The sequence below is a fragment of the Myotis nattereri genome, assembly GCF_964212035.1.
Source record: "Myotis nattereri genome assembly, chromosome: 13".
Lineage (NCBI taxonomy): Eukaryota > Metazoa > Chordata > Mammalia > Chiroptera > Vespertilionidae > Myotis > Myotis nattereri.
In genome coordinates, this window is record NC_138088.1 from 56699117 (window position 1) to 56713224 (window position 14108).

General features: G+C 56.5%; 1 protein-coding gene across 2 annotated transcripts in view; it reads left to right on the forward strand.

Annotated features, from left to right (window-relative positions):
* Window positions 1-5815: 5815 nt before the first annotated feature.
* STK32C (serine/threonine kinase 32C) overlaps window positions 5816-14108 on the forward strand; it is a 36683-nt gene continuing 28390 nt past the window's right edge. The window contains exon 1 of one of the 2 annotated variants that reach the window (XM_081104919.1): window positions 5816-6164. In XM_081104919.1, the coding sequence (XP_080961045.1) occupies window positions 5903-6164 (262 nt within the window). In that variant the 5' untranslated portion in view covers window positions 5816-5902. The remainder of the gene's footprint in view (window positions 6165-14108) is intronic. The other variant, XM_081104918.1, reaches the window with a different exon arrangement.

A 14108-nucleotide genomic window follows, 5' to 3' on the forward strand; every position in this document is an offset into this window, starting at 1 on the left:
TGCCCTGACCTTCCAGGTACAAAGACATCAGGGCTGCTACCTCACGGCTGCCCTCCACCCCCCAATCTCACACAAAATGCCTCTTGTGGCTCCGTTAGGAGAGCTGGGAAAGGTGTGTTCCCCAAAGCACAGGCCGCCTCACCTTTCAGTAATTTCTGGTAAGCAGAGCACGTTCTCTGATTGAAGAGGAAGCAGCAGAGATGAAGCAGCTTCGTAGGAAACCTCACCTGCAAAGATGGTGCATATCTGCTACACAAGAGGAAAGTCAAATGTAGTGAATGCTTAATGTTCAGTGTCACTAAAGGCTTTCAGACACGAACTCTTGCTCAAACAGATCATTATTTTCAGGACAATTTCGGATGGGTTTTCATCACCTTGAAATTCACATGTAATAGGGTAAAAACCACATATCTTAACCCTAGTGTACCTGTTTCTAATTGCTGTTGCAACAAGTCACCGAAAACTTCCCACATGCACCTAACTGGTTTGGCTCAGTGGATAGAGCATCAGCCCTTGGACTGAAGGGTCCTGGGTTTGATTCTGGTCAAAGGTACATACCTTGGCTGTAGGCTCCATCCCCAGTCCTGGTTGGGGTGCGTGCTGGAGGCAATCAACTGATGTGTCTCTCCCTACATCGATGTTTCTCTCCCTTTCACTCTCCCTGAGAATCAATGGAAAAAATGCCCTCGGGTGAGGATCAACAACAACAATAACAAACTTCCCGCTTGCAACAAGCACATTTCTCATCCCTCCATTGGGGAGGCCAGACGTCATCCTGACCTGGTCTCCCCGAGCCAGGTCAAGGTGTGGAGACCCATCAGGACACACGGTCAAAGACGTCCACAGCAGCCTCTCTCTCTTCAGCAAGAACTGGGCCGGATGTCAGAGGCCAGGACAAGAGAAAGCCGTGAAATGGACAGACAGTAGCTGCTCACAACCACAAGGATGAATCCTAGAAAGAGGAAGTCTCAGGAGACCTCACACAGCACAAACGTTTCTCATACGAACAAAACTGAGTGTTAAGTTGCAAGTGTGAGTGAGAAAAACCAAGGAATGGCTTGGCCCATAACCCGGGCTGGGGGCAGGCAGGAGACGAGAGAGCATGTGGGAAGAGTTGTGGGCTAACCGTGTGCCCCCAGATTCACACATTGAAGTCTGAACCCCCTCAGAATGTGACCCTGTTTGGAGATGGGGTCTTTACATGAGGCCACACGGGTGGCCCTAATTCAATAGGACTGGTATTCTATCAGAAGAGGACACGAGGACACAGACACACACAGAGGGACCACATGTGAGGACACAGAATGACAGTCATCTGCACGCCAAGGAGAGAGGCCGCAGGAGAAACCAGCCTGGCCAACACGACCTCAGACTTCTGGCCTCCAGAACTGTGAGAAATAAGCATCTGTTGTTCAAGCACCACGTTGATTGCCTCCAGTACGCACCCCAACCAGGGCTGTACCCCTGGAAGCAACCCCAGGAAACGAACAGTGGGTCAGAGGACAGGTGGTCCCTCAATCCAGCCTGGGGGAGGCAGGTGCAGGTGCACAGGTAGGGTCGGAGGGTGGGTGCTGGTGAGGTGGGTGGCTGCTTATCGGTGTTACATTTGTCCCCTCAGAACATTTACATTTTACATCTGTCACTTGGTGTGCATCGATTGGTACAAGGCAAAGGAGGAGTTCGTCTAGTGAGGGGCAGCACCGGGAATGTGTTGCCCATCTACTGGGGTAGGAGGCGCCTAACACCTGCTCCGGTCAATCCGGGGTCTGGCTGAGTTGTTTACGGGTGTCAACAGTGTCATTCCCAAGCTTACGGCAGTGAGCTCAGCGGTGACTTGCCTCCCAGGCCTGCTTCCCTCCTCTGTGACACGGGGTGCCATGAGAAGGATGTTGTCACAGGGCTGCGAGCTCTGAGTAATGCCGTGAGATGCAGAGCACTGTGCCAGGCAGACCAGCAACATCCATGGCTCATCTCTCTCATGCCAGGAGGTGGGGTCATACCCTGATTTTCCAGGGAGACAGAGGAGCAGGGAGGTCACACGGCCTGACACAGCCTCTGCACCTATGGAGGGTCCCCAGGGTGGCTCTGAATCTCCGGTCACCTGCCTTCTTCCATGCACATCTAATGGGAGCACAAGAAACTGGGGATCCTCCCCCTAAAACAAGACTCTAAAGTAGAGAAACCAGTTCTCCCCGGGGATCTTTGTGGAGAACCAGCAGGTTCACCATCTGGTGAGAACTGACCCCTGGCCTGGGCCCGACCTGCTGGGAGCGGAGGCCTCCACTCCGGTCAGAGAGGCTGCCCAAGGTCACCTCGTCTCCGTCCCTGCCAGGCCCGCGGAGCCAGCCTCTGGACTCCCGGCCCAGCACCTTTTCCCTGCTGCCAGCTGCCTGTGGGGTGGGGTGCAGGTCCCTCTGAGGCCCAGGGCTGGCTGGTTCCTGCAGAGACCCACACCCTGACCTTGCAAGCATGGCAGTGCCACCTCTCCTGGGGAGGTGATGGCGGCAAGTGTGTTGCAGAGTTGCCTTAGCTTCATAGCTTCCCAGATAAATCAGGGAGCTAGGAAGATGAATAAGCCTATTTTTAAAAGAGGATTGAGGACAACTACAGAAAGCAAGATGATGCAGAAAATTGGATTGGCCCTGCTTTCTGGAGAATTTGTATAGAAATGCTTCAGAAGTAAGGGCGGGGGAAAGGACCCCTCCCTCCCCCAATCGCTCCTGCCCACATGGCCCTTGTCCTTGACCAGCCACTGGGCAGATGTCAAGGTTGAAGTTTAACTGAGAGGCAGCACTGGGTGCTTCTGAGAGGCTAGCAACTGGGGAGGATGGGCTTCTCTGTGTCACAGAAACTGGGTGGGGGCAGAGGTGGGCCTGGTCCTCTGAGGTCTGGTGGGCAGAGGTGGCTGGCCCCAGACTCGAAGGGAAGTGTGGGCTGGTGATGGCCACCTCGCCTGCCTGCTCCAGAGTGACATTCTCCCTGGAAAAGGTAAAATTATGAAATATAAAGATCTCCAAGTTCCACAAACCTGCCTGTGTGTGTACTGGCTCATTGCTGGTCTCCTGTCATTGAAACAAGACAGGTCAGGTTTCTGGTCAGTGTGGCCACCCAGGGACACTGTTGGCCTCAATGCCCCCTCTCCATTCACAGTTGGCCCCCCATCCACCCCTAGAACTTCACAGTTGCTTGCAGGGGTGCAGACCTGGTTTGCTCTCAGCTGGGCTGCTCCTAACCTTTTCTCTGTGCCCTGCCCACAGGGTGTACCCTATTTCACACTGTCCTGGCTCCCACCATCCAATCCTTGAGCAACCCTGGACCTGCCCTGGGCCAGGTATAGTCAGAGTTGTGTCCTTTGCCTGCAGGCCGGCTCTCAGGCCCGTTGGCTCTGTTGGTTCCTCTTCTTTCCCACTGGAGCCTGTGAAGGGACCCCAAATCTTAGGGCCAGGGTTTGGGGAGCTGCTCAGTTTCTTTAGAGGAGATTCTATTTCTTGACTGGGGGCAGGTGCCTGGTTTGGCCTTTGGGGCTCAGCCAGTGTGCAGATGTCCCCATCAGTCCCTGCAGGCCCCTTCGCTCTGTCTTCTGTTGGGCCTGGTGTCCCTGAGTCAGAAGCCCATGGTCCTTCTATCCAGAGAACTGTCCAGCCCCAACTGTGCTCAGGGTGTGTGTGTGGTGGTGGTGGTGGTGGGGGGGGGGGTTCATCCTGGGGCTCAACTGCTCTGTTCAGCTTTTCCAGCGCCCCCTCCCTCTGTTTAGGCCCCGTTTCCCTTGTAGACCTGCTACGTCCAAGGCTCTGGTCTCTCCAATATTCACAGTAACTTTTCCAGCCAACCTCTTAATGCAATAACATATTTTTCCACTAATGTCCCTTCTCTTGTTCCCTGTCTAAGGGGCAAAGTTATACTTTTTTATACCTTTTCTGCCCCGTTAGGGGGTCTTGGAGGGAGAGGAGACAGATGGGTGTGGTCGTCTGCCCTGGGGAATCGGAGGCTGCCGTGGGTCCCTGCGCGTGTCCCTCCTTCAGAGCATCCCTGCCCCGACTCAGTGGGCGGGGTGGAATCCTACAGTGGCTCCTCTGTGCAGGCAGGGCTGAGTGCCTTCCACGTGCCCCTTCCCACCTCCCCCCGCCCCCCATGAGTGGCAGTTCCAGGAGGAAGCCAAGGACAGAGGCTGTGGGAGCTCAGAAGGCTGCGTCCAACCTGGGGAGCTGGGAACTTGTCTCCCTGCTCCTGAAATTTAACCCGAGACCCAGGCCTGCACCTCAGCCAGGCCAGGGGACCCGCAGAAGCGGTGGGTGGGGCTTCCCTAGGTGGCTCACAGGTGATTGCTCCCTTGTCTTTCATGTCCTCACTGGTGGGCAGGTGGTCCCTTAGTGATGTATGGCCAGTCAGCACTGGCCCCTAAAGTGTGGCCCAGAAATGACATAGGTCGCCTCTGCTTACATTTCGCTGGTCAAGCAGGTGGAGGAGCCACAGTGAACTTCAAAGGCGGGGCGGGGACAAATGTAATGCTCCATCCATGCACAAGGAGCCCTAGCGCCGCAACCAGGGGTGAGGGGCAGCTAGGCGGGGCAGCGCCCAGAGTGGCTGAAGGATGTGCCTGGAGGGAGAGGCAGTGGCCTGCGAAGAGACCCGCAGGGCCGGTGACCATGCACCTTCGAGTGGGACTTAGGCTGTCACCGGGGGCAGAAGGCCCTCGGTCACAGGTAGGAAGGAATGGCCGCTCTGGGGCCTGGCTGGAAGGCAGAACTTAAGGAGACAAAGGCTTCCTAAAGTCAAAGTCAAGCAGCCCACAGCAAAACCTGGTTCTCCAGAGTATCAGGCCAGGGCGATAGGGGATCTCACACGGCGTCAAACCGGGCCCCGCCCCCCCCCCCCATACGTGGCAAAGGCTGTGGAAAGGCCAGCGGTCAGCGCTCAGGCCCCTCTCCGACATGGGCAGGGCCAGGGGACCCTGGGCGACGCAGGCACACGATCCCCGGGGCAGTCCTGGGACGCGAACCTGCGCCAAGAGCTCTGGTTCAGCACTGGGGCCCTGGCACCTGCGTTGGGAAGCGGACCAGAGACCCAGCCAAGGGGACCCCGAGAGCGCGGGTGCAGGTGCTTAGTGCCGAAACCACCCCGGCACGCACGAATGCGTGTTTGAGCCTGTCGCCTGGGGAGGGGCTCCTGCACCAGCCCTGCCGCCGCCCCTCCCCCGTCCTGCTCCCCATCCCTCCCGGGGCGCAGTCTTGCGAGCCACCTGCAACCCCAGGGTGGGATCCGCATCCGGTGCAGCGCCGCCGGGCTGCCAATCCCGAACGCGACCGGCCTCGGTTCCAACGTGGCCGTTTCCCAGCGCCCCATCCCCGGCCCGGCGCGCCCTTGAGAAGCGCAGAGCCGCAGGCTGATGCGTAAGGTTCCCCAGTTCGAGTGGCGGCAATCGGGGACGGCTTTGTTCACGGCGGCAGCGGGGGTGGGGAGGCTCCGCGGGGCCTCCACGGGCGGAGCTGTCCCCGCCCACGACTCCATCCTTTGGAGGCCTCCAGGCTACTCCGAGGGGAACCTGGCCTTCCCTCCCTCGCTATTGTCCTGACGGTCCAGGCGGGGCCGCGGTCCCTGGATGCGCGCTGAACGGGCCCCCCGCCCCCCGAAGTGAGGGGCGGGTACAAGGCTCCGCGAGCCGTTCGGCCCCAGTCCCGCCCCGTCTCCGCCCCTGCGCTCCGCTTCGCCCGGGCTCCTTCCCGCCGGCCCCGCCCCGGCCCCGCCCCCGCGCCTCTCCGTCCGCGGAGCCCGCACGGCCTCCGGGACCCGCCAGTGCCCAGGCTGGGGCTGCTGCCAGCCGCTCCCGCTCCCGCTCCCGCTCCCAGCCCGGCGGGCGGGCCATGCCACGGGCTCCAGCCGCGTCGCGCACCCAGGTCCGGCGATGAGGAGCGGCGCCGAGCGCAGGGGCAGCTGCGCCTCAGCGCCCCCCGGCTCGCCACCCCCCGGCCGCGCGCGCCCCGCCGGCCCCGACGCGCCCCTGGCCCCGCAGCCGCCCGCCGCTGGCCAGCCTCGAGCCCGGGACGCGGGCGATGCCCGCGCGCAGCCGCGCCCCCTGTTTGCGTGGAGCAAGTGGAAGAAGAGGATGAGCTCGTCCATGTCGGGGGCCCCGGCGCGGAGGCCCGTGTTTGACGACAAGGAGGACGGTGAGTTCTGCCGCACAGTGGAGGCTCCGGGCAGCTCTGGGGACCGCGTGGGGACCCCACACGCCCTCGCAGGAGGGCCGTGGCAGTAGGATTTCCTCCCGTCCAGACACTGCGGCCACGGGATGGGAAGGCGTCCCAGGGCTGCTTGGTTTCCGAGGAAACTGGCGGGCTGTGCCTGCGGTGCCCACGCGTGTCCAGGGCCCCGCCTGAGTCCTCCATGTCCAGTGGCGATCGGGCGGCTCCGGACTTAGGTACGACACCGCCCTTTGTACCAAGAGCTGTACCTTTTCATTAGGGACTGTGTGCGGCTCGGTTCATTACTCTCACCTGTGCTGTGCCCAGTGTGCAAGGGAGATGAGTCCCCCACAGGTGGCCGGGTCCCCTGGCCCTCACTCTCCCTCTCCAGGGTGAAGGCATATGCTACCCCCCCCCCCCCCCAGCCCAGCCTTTGCACACAGATGTGCGGTGGAGAGGCCTAGCCTTCCTTACAGACCTCCCTTTGGGAAACTGGTTTCCTCTCATGACCTCTTGCAGGCAAAGCTGCCCACCCAGAGTGCAGGTGTCCCTTGAGTGGCCATAGAGGGATTGGTGCTGGTGGAAGGCAGGTGACAGGCAGCAGGCCATCCAGGCACACTTCCCGGGTCCTGCTGGGCACCAGGAGCCTTTGACTTAGGACCTGCAGGGAAGGTGGCTGTGTGGTGTCCGCCTTTGGGGCACCGTGGCAATGCACGTGCAAACACACAGCCCTTCTGCAGATGTCACACGTTTAAATGGTACAGTGATGACACATATGATGTTTTTTGACATTTTCCTAAAATAGTTGAGATCTGAATTTTTTTCATTTGTAGGCAGCCTGCAGAGTATGATGGGTCTTTTATAATTTTAGAGCACAGCTCAGCGTGACAGCCCAAGCTATTTATTTCTGATAAATAATTTAAGTATGATAGGAAATTACAATAGTCCGACCGCAGGCCAATGTTGGTGAGTGTGCAGGCCTGTGCTGACCGTGGTCAGATGGAGTGATGGGCAGCCTGCTCTGGTGCTGGGGTGGGGGCCGGGGCTGGTCGGGCCAGTAGGGGAGGGTCATGGCTGCCTGCACTCCCAGGACGGGCATCCAGGACCAGCCACACTGGCACGGTGTGTGATCTGGGGCTGGCTTTCATTTGTTCTGAACTTGGGGACAGCAGAACGCACTGCTGTGGATGTTTCACGTTATATGTCTTTGTTTTTAGCATAAATATTCAAAATAAAGAAAGCCCGGGTGAACTAGGAACTAGTCAGGAAGCAGATTTACGTCTAGCTTTCTCCTGCAGGCAGAGAACACGTCTGAGAAATACATCTGTTTTCAGCATTTGCCGGTGTCAGCCAAGAGCTGGCCACTCTCTCGTGCCCTCGCACTGCGCTCTCCGAGGTACAGGTAGCGAGGTTGATGTCGCACAAAGCACGGAGCTGCCTTCCGCTTGTTAAGGTAGAATTTTTCCACGTGCTGAGTGTGTTATGTTTCAGAATTCATGGATCATTAAGAGGCAAAAAGAGCACAGAGTCTCCTTATGATGCTCGCAGTCTGATTGGGGAATTATTTAACATGCCCCCCCCCCCCACTCCTTATTTGCCTGCGAAAGGGTGGCAGAGGCACCAGCCCTCTGGGCTTGTGGGTGGTAACTGATATTGGCTGCAGATGCTGGCGTTTTAGGACATGTGACCACCGATCACCTGCTCGTCCCTGGGCACGGTGGCCACATCCCCAAACCGAACATGTGAGACCAGGAGGCCAAACCTGTCCCTGGGCAGACGTTATCTGGGTGGGCACCCACTCTGTTCCACTTGTATTCCACGACTGCGTGTCACCATCAGGGCTCCTACGGCTCGAGTCGCAGCTGTGTCTGCAGAGAGAACATGCAGATCTTAGCATGAAGGCCATGGGTTTATTTGGATGGAAAGAATAGGGTTTGGAAAGGAGAGAGGACTGTCTTGCAGGGGGGAGTCGTGCCCCCTGAACCCACCTCCTCTCCAGGTGAGGGTGTGAAGTTACCCATCCCCTCCAGGTAGCTCCCCTGGGGAGCAGACTTAAAGAGGCGACTGGGTGGTGCTGGTGACTCGCATTTACTGGGACTGCATGGTTGCTATGGCAATGTGAAACCTCCTGGTGACTTTTTTTTTTTATTAAAACACCCAATTAATATATCAAATTTAGTATGCAGGGGAAAAGAAAGAGGAAAATAAGAGGGCAATTTAACAAAGTGCCAGGTAAATTCCAACTAATAACCGTAGTTGTGATGTGAAAAATCTTCAGTGTCCCACACCGCTGCCAGTCCTGTGGCGTCTAGCGCCATTGTCCTTATCTGGCAGGGGTTGGGTTATGTCCCGGATTCTCTGAGCCTCTTCCTCACCCCAGAACCAAGGACCAACTTTTTCTCTCCCCTCAGCCCCCCTCCTCCCATTCTGCCCCTCCCTGACTTCCAGGCGCCCCTGTGCTAGAGGGGGTTACAGCACCTCCTGCTGAGCAGCTGGGGAGCCTGGGGGGCACCCCGCCTTTCTCAGCCATTGTGGCTTGTCTCATGCTGACAGGTTTGCCTTTGTCCAGAGAGACTGGGAGTAAGCGAACCCGCGCAGGCTGTGCAGAGCCCAGCCTGGGTGCCGGTGTGGGGGCAGGCGGGAGGGCTATCTGGTTCTCACGTCACCTTTATAAAAATTAAAAACAGGCCTTTGTTTTTTGTTGTTTTTATCCTAATTAGAGAAGTATCACAATGTGTAAATTTGCAAGGATTTCACACTTCTCTGTTTTTCCTAAAATGGTCCTAAGCAGGAAAACCAAGACATCTGTACGCCAGCTCCTAGAGGTGTCAGCGTGCATCTTCCCAGCCTTTTTCCAGGAATGTCCTCGCACGCCCAGCTGTCCAGAAACACACTGTTTTCCTTGACACAGAAATGGGAGCGTTCTCCGTATACGCTTTTGTCATCACCTGCTTTTTACTTAGCAATCCGTTTCGAACGCCGTGTAGATCGGCAGCATCGCTTGTTGGCTAAATTTTCAACAGCAGTTCCCAGTCCTGGCTGTGACCTGGACTCCACGGGCCCCGCTCCCCAAAACATGGGCTGAATTTGTTGGTGAGGGAGGAGTTCAGACATCAGCACATCTTTGAGCCCCACCTCTGGTGATTTTGATGGGCAGTCAGGGCTGATAATCACGGCTTTCTAGCTTTCCTCTCTGTAAACATAACGCTGTTTACTTAATTCCCTATTGTAGGGCATTTCCATCTTACAAATACCATAAACAATTTAACAGTGAATATGTTTGTATATTCATCTTTGCACATTTGGCTTTATTTCCTTAGCGTAAATCCCTAGGAATGACAGCCACATCAGAGGAGCATCCATGTAAAATAGTTTGATACACCTGTCCAGCTCCCTCCATGAGCCAGTCACTGTTCTGGGTGCTAGTTTTACAGCGGTGACCAAGTAGATGTGGCTGCTGCAAGTGGGGGGTAACTGAACAAAGGGGAAACCGGGAGACTGACAGTAGACAAGGAAACATAAATAAATTACTGACCGGCAGGAGGGGCCGGAGCAGAGAGAAAGGGGGGGGGGGCCAGGAAGGGAGACCAGTGTTTGCTCCTTGCTGCCCCCTGAAAATACTTTCCCCGAGTCCTCACCAACTGTGGGTGCTGGTGGTGTTTTCATTTTTCGACAATCTAAAAGGTAGAGGTTGTATTAATTCTTCGAGCTTCTTTGATTACCAATGAGATTGATCACCTTTGCTTTTTTGTGTTTGGGGTGTTCGTATTCTTTTCTGAGTTGCTGGCACCCACCCTGACCAGCGCTTCCTGGTCAAAACAGGGAGGTTTGCTGCCCTTTTCCTCTCACTGTTGCAAATACATAGATGCTGCCCCGAACGTTTTACCATTTACTTGGTAGGATTGCTAGTTCTTGTTTTTGTGGGGTTTTGGTACGGATGTGTTTAATGTTCGTGTGGTCAGATCCATCAGCATCTTCGGTTCTGGCAGTTTCCTGCCCCGGTGTCGTGTTTCTGAAGCCGGTTCCCAGGCACAGGTGGACATAATTCAGTTTGGAAATCTCCACCTGCATTTTCTTCAAGTACATCTGTGGTTTTACTTTTTCCATCGCAGTTTTCAGTTCAGACAAATATTTAACATAGAATGAGGATGTTTTCGTCCTGCGAGTCCTGCACTTTCCTAAGTTGAGCGCATTGGGGCTGTTTCTAAATTTAAAACGAATTCCTCTTGTGTGTTGGTTGCCTGTTTTTGTTGACCTGTGAGTGGGATCCTTCCACCCATCACGTTTCACACTGGGTAGTGCTGGGTGGAGCAACCCGTCCTTGAACAATACTCGCCCTGGGTATGGCCACTGTGCCATAGTTCCTGTGTTGTTTTCTTGGGCTTTGTGGGTGGTCGGTCATGTCACCTGCAGAGAATGACTCGCTGGCTACTTCCTGGTGCTTCCTTGTTCCTTGTTGCGCTGCCCAGAGCCCATGTGTGGCTGACCCCATAGTGCTCATGGGGCCGTAGTTCCCAGTGTTGGCCTAGCCCCAGCTTACTAAGTCTTTTTCCAGTGGGGGGTGAGTTTTAACAGGTGCCTTTTCCTTCCCTCCTACCCTGAAGAGAGGGGCGGGCAGGAGGGTGGCTCTCCTTGTGTGCCAAGCGTGGGCCCATGGCAGCTCCCCCTCCCCCACAACACAAGGGCCCCGGCGGCCAGAAGCCTGGTGGCTGCAGAGCCTGGGCTCCTATCAGTGGGAGAAACACTGCAGGGGCCCCTGTGTGGGGGTGGGGTTTGGGTTCCAGTTGGGCAGGAGGGCACGTAGTCCAGCCCACCTTGCACGTTCACTCTTGGGCTCCCCGTGAAGTACAGGGTGAGCGGGGGAACCTTTGGGAAGCCGTGGATTCTGGTGCGTTTCTCTCCCCGTGGCTGACGAGGCTGGTCCAGAGTGGGCTTGGGACCTCCTGTCATATTTCTTTATGTAACAAATGTCAGCTCTGCATGTCCATCCATCTGCTTCTACGTTTCAAAATGCTAAAAATACGCCAGTTTTCTTTAAAAAATGTAACCACTCAGCTTCCAGTGGAGAAGAGCTGCAAGAACGCCCTGGAGGTCATTTCTGTTCAGGCTTCACTCTGAGGATGGGGCTCTGAGGTGGTCTGGGGAGGCAGAGCCACGGAGCAGCGTTGCTCCCACGGAGCCAGGCCCGCCCCGAGCAGCTCCCCCAACCGCAGTGGGTCTCGGGGGTCGGGTCCGGACTCTGCCTTCCCCAGCAGTCCCCAGTGCTGCTGGCCCGTGGACACTCCAGGAGGGAGGGCTGAGCAGGTATGCAGCAGGTATAATCGTTAAGCGAGGGCAGAAGCCCTCCGGGCCCGGTCCCCTTGTCACCGGCCCTGATGCGTGAGGGGCGTTGGTAGGAGATTGGACCACAACGTGGTGGCAGCGTGGTGAACTCTTTTTGTTTAGTTTTTATTTCGTCTTGCTCCTGGCCTGTTACCTACGTAACCAACATGCAACTATCATGTTGTCTCCTGCGTCTTCCCCTAAGGCTGCACCCCGAACCTCTTCCTTTATTGTAAGCTGAGACTGGGCATCTTTCCTGGCTCCCACCCAGGCAGGTTGCGGAAGGCTGTGTGGGCGATCCTCCCTGTGGTCCCCTGTGGCTTTGTCCCAGCGCTGGTCTTCCCGCCCCCTGCATGGAGACCTGGAAGGTCCAGCCCCCACACCCCTGGGGCTCGCTGTGGGGTCCTGATGGGGTGCTCCCTGCCACACCAGGCGGGACCCTCCTGGGGAGGCCCCAGGCCAGCTCTTTGGACCTCTCTTGAGCCCGTTGGTGTCTATTTTAAGGGCCTGGGCCCTGTGGCCGTGGTCCCTCGTTGGTAGGAAGCTCAGAGCCGGGTGCCTCCTTCCCGCCCAGGGACGGGGCACGCACAGGCCAGGTGCCCTGAAGGACGTGCTGGGCTCCTCTCTGCTCCCCAAACACCAGTTGGTCCAGCGCGCTGAATGATTTTAATGATCGAAATTAGAGACAATTCGGGAGAAGCTGTAATTAATGAAATTATTGTTATTTTTAAAAACTGGGATGCCTGCTTCATCAGAAATGTTTTTCTCATTGTCCTAAAATTTTTCATTTTAAACATGAAGGCATCTGACGGAGGTCAGCATGGCTGGGGACAGAGAGGCGGCCAGGGGCTCGCCGTGGCCTGGCTCCGTCCAGCCGGGAGACGGGTCACTTGTCCTCGTCTCCGCTCCCACGGGCGCCCATAGCTGGTCTCCGTGTGCTGCCAGCCGTGTCGATCGTGTGAAAACCCTGCTTGATGTTATTTAAGTTCTGAAGCCGAGGAGATGGTGTGGGTGGGAGTCAGTGTTGCCTCCAATTTATTAAAAATAGGCGCTGAGCACACAGTTTCTCACAGCAACTTAAAAGCTGACTTTAGAAAGGTCTCTTTGCCTTCAGGACTCACATCACGACTCTTCATGCTTGTGTGCACAGGCGGGACTTGTTACAGCGGCCACAGGCCCAGGTCTGGCCTCCGGGGCTCAGCGGTGAGCTCGGTACTGTGCTGAGCTCTGTACTGTGCTGAGCTCACGTTTCATAATGTTGACCTTTGCTCACCAGCTCCCGAGGGTGGGCGGGAGTGAGTCCTGTGGGGTTTGGGGGGACATGGTGCAGGCATGCGGAAGGGGCGCGCAGTGAATAACAACGCGCTGTATTTCCCCGGCGAGAAGGTCCTGCTGACGCACGGCCCTATTCCTCTCCCCGTGTGCAGCCGAACTCCTCGAAAGCACTGTCTCCTCGCTGTTTCCGGTCCTTCCTTACTGGAGTCAGGATCTGTCCCCGTGGACCCAAAGCTCTTGTGAGGTCCCTTCCACGTTGCTAAGTCTCATGCCTGGTTCGCAGCCCTCCTCATCCTTGACCCGTGGCAGACTGGTCACTCTGGGTCCCCTCCTTGGTCCCCTATCTTCCCGTGGCTTCCAGGATGTCCACTGCTCCATGTCCTCCTCTCCCAACTGACGCTGGAGCCCCCCGGGGCCCTTCCGCCGCGCTCTCTTCTCACTACACTCACGCATGGGTGATCTCAGGCTTCAAATGCCATCCATATGCCAATGGCTCCCTAATTTGAATCTCCAGCCGGAGCCTGCCTCCCACATTCCAGACTTTTCTGTCCAGTCTCAGATTTGACACCACCCCTCGTGTGTCTCATAGATGTTTCAAATCCAGCACATTCAACAGCAAGTTCTGATTCTAACCGCCACCCCAGCTGCTCTGGCCTGAGAGTGACCTAGGCCATCTGCCCACAGCTGTTGGCCAGAGCAGTCACACGCCCCCCCCCCCCCCATCCCAGAGGCCAGAGGGACCACCTGCCAAGCACATGGGCAGCCGGGTGGTGCAGTGATTTGGTGAAAGCACTCATGACCATGTGTCCTTCAAGCCTACTTTAAAATTGTGCCCCCCGCCTGGCCCAAGTGGCTCAGTTAGTTGAGCATCATCCTGTGCAATGAAAGGTTGAAGGCTCAATTCCAACGCAGGGCACATACTGGGTGTGGGTTTGATCCCCAGTTAGGGTGCATATGGGAGGCAACCAATCAAGGTTTCTCTCTCCTATCAATGTTTCTCTCTCTCTCTCAGCATATCCTCCAGAGAGGATTAAAATAATAATAATAATAATAATAATAATTATTATTATTATTAAATAAAATTGTGCCCCCCCCCCGGCCCCCCCTCCCCAGCCCAGCCTGCTATGCTTTTCCCAGCGAGGGCTCTGTTTTCAGTGGCGGGACCTTGTTAGTGTGATATGGGAAGGGGTACAGCATGGGGGGCTCTCACAGGAGGGCCAGCTTGGGGGAGACCAGTCAGCCAGACCTCAGAGAAAGGGACCTCCCAGAGTCCTAACTCTCTTTCAAAAGAATCGGGGCCTTCAGGGCACAGTGTGAGTCTCGCCCCTTCAG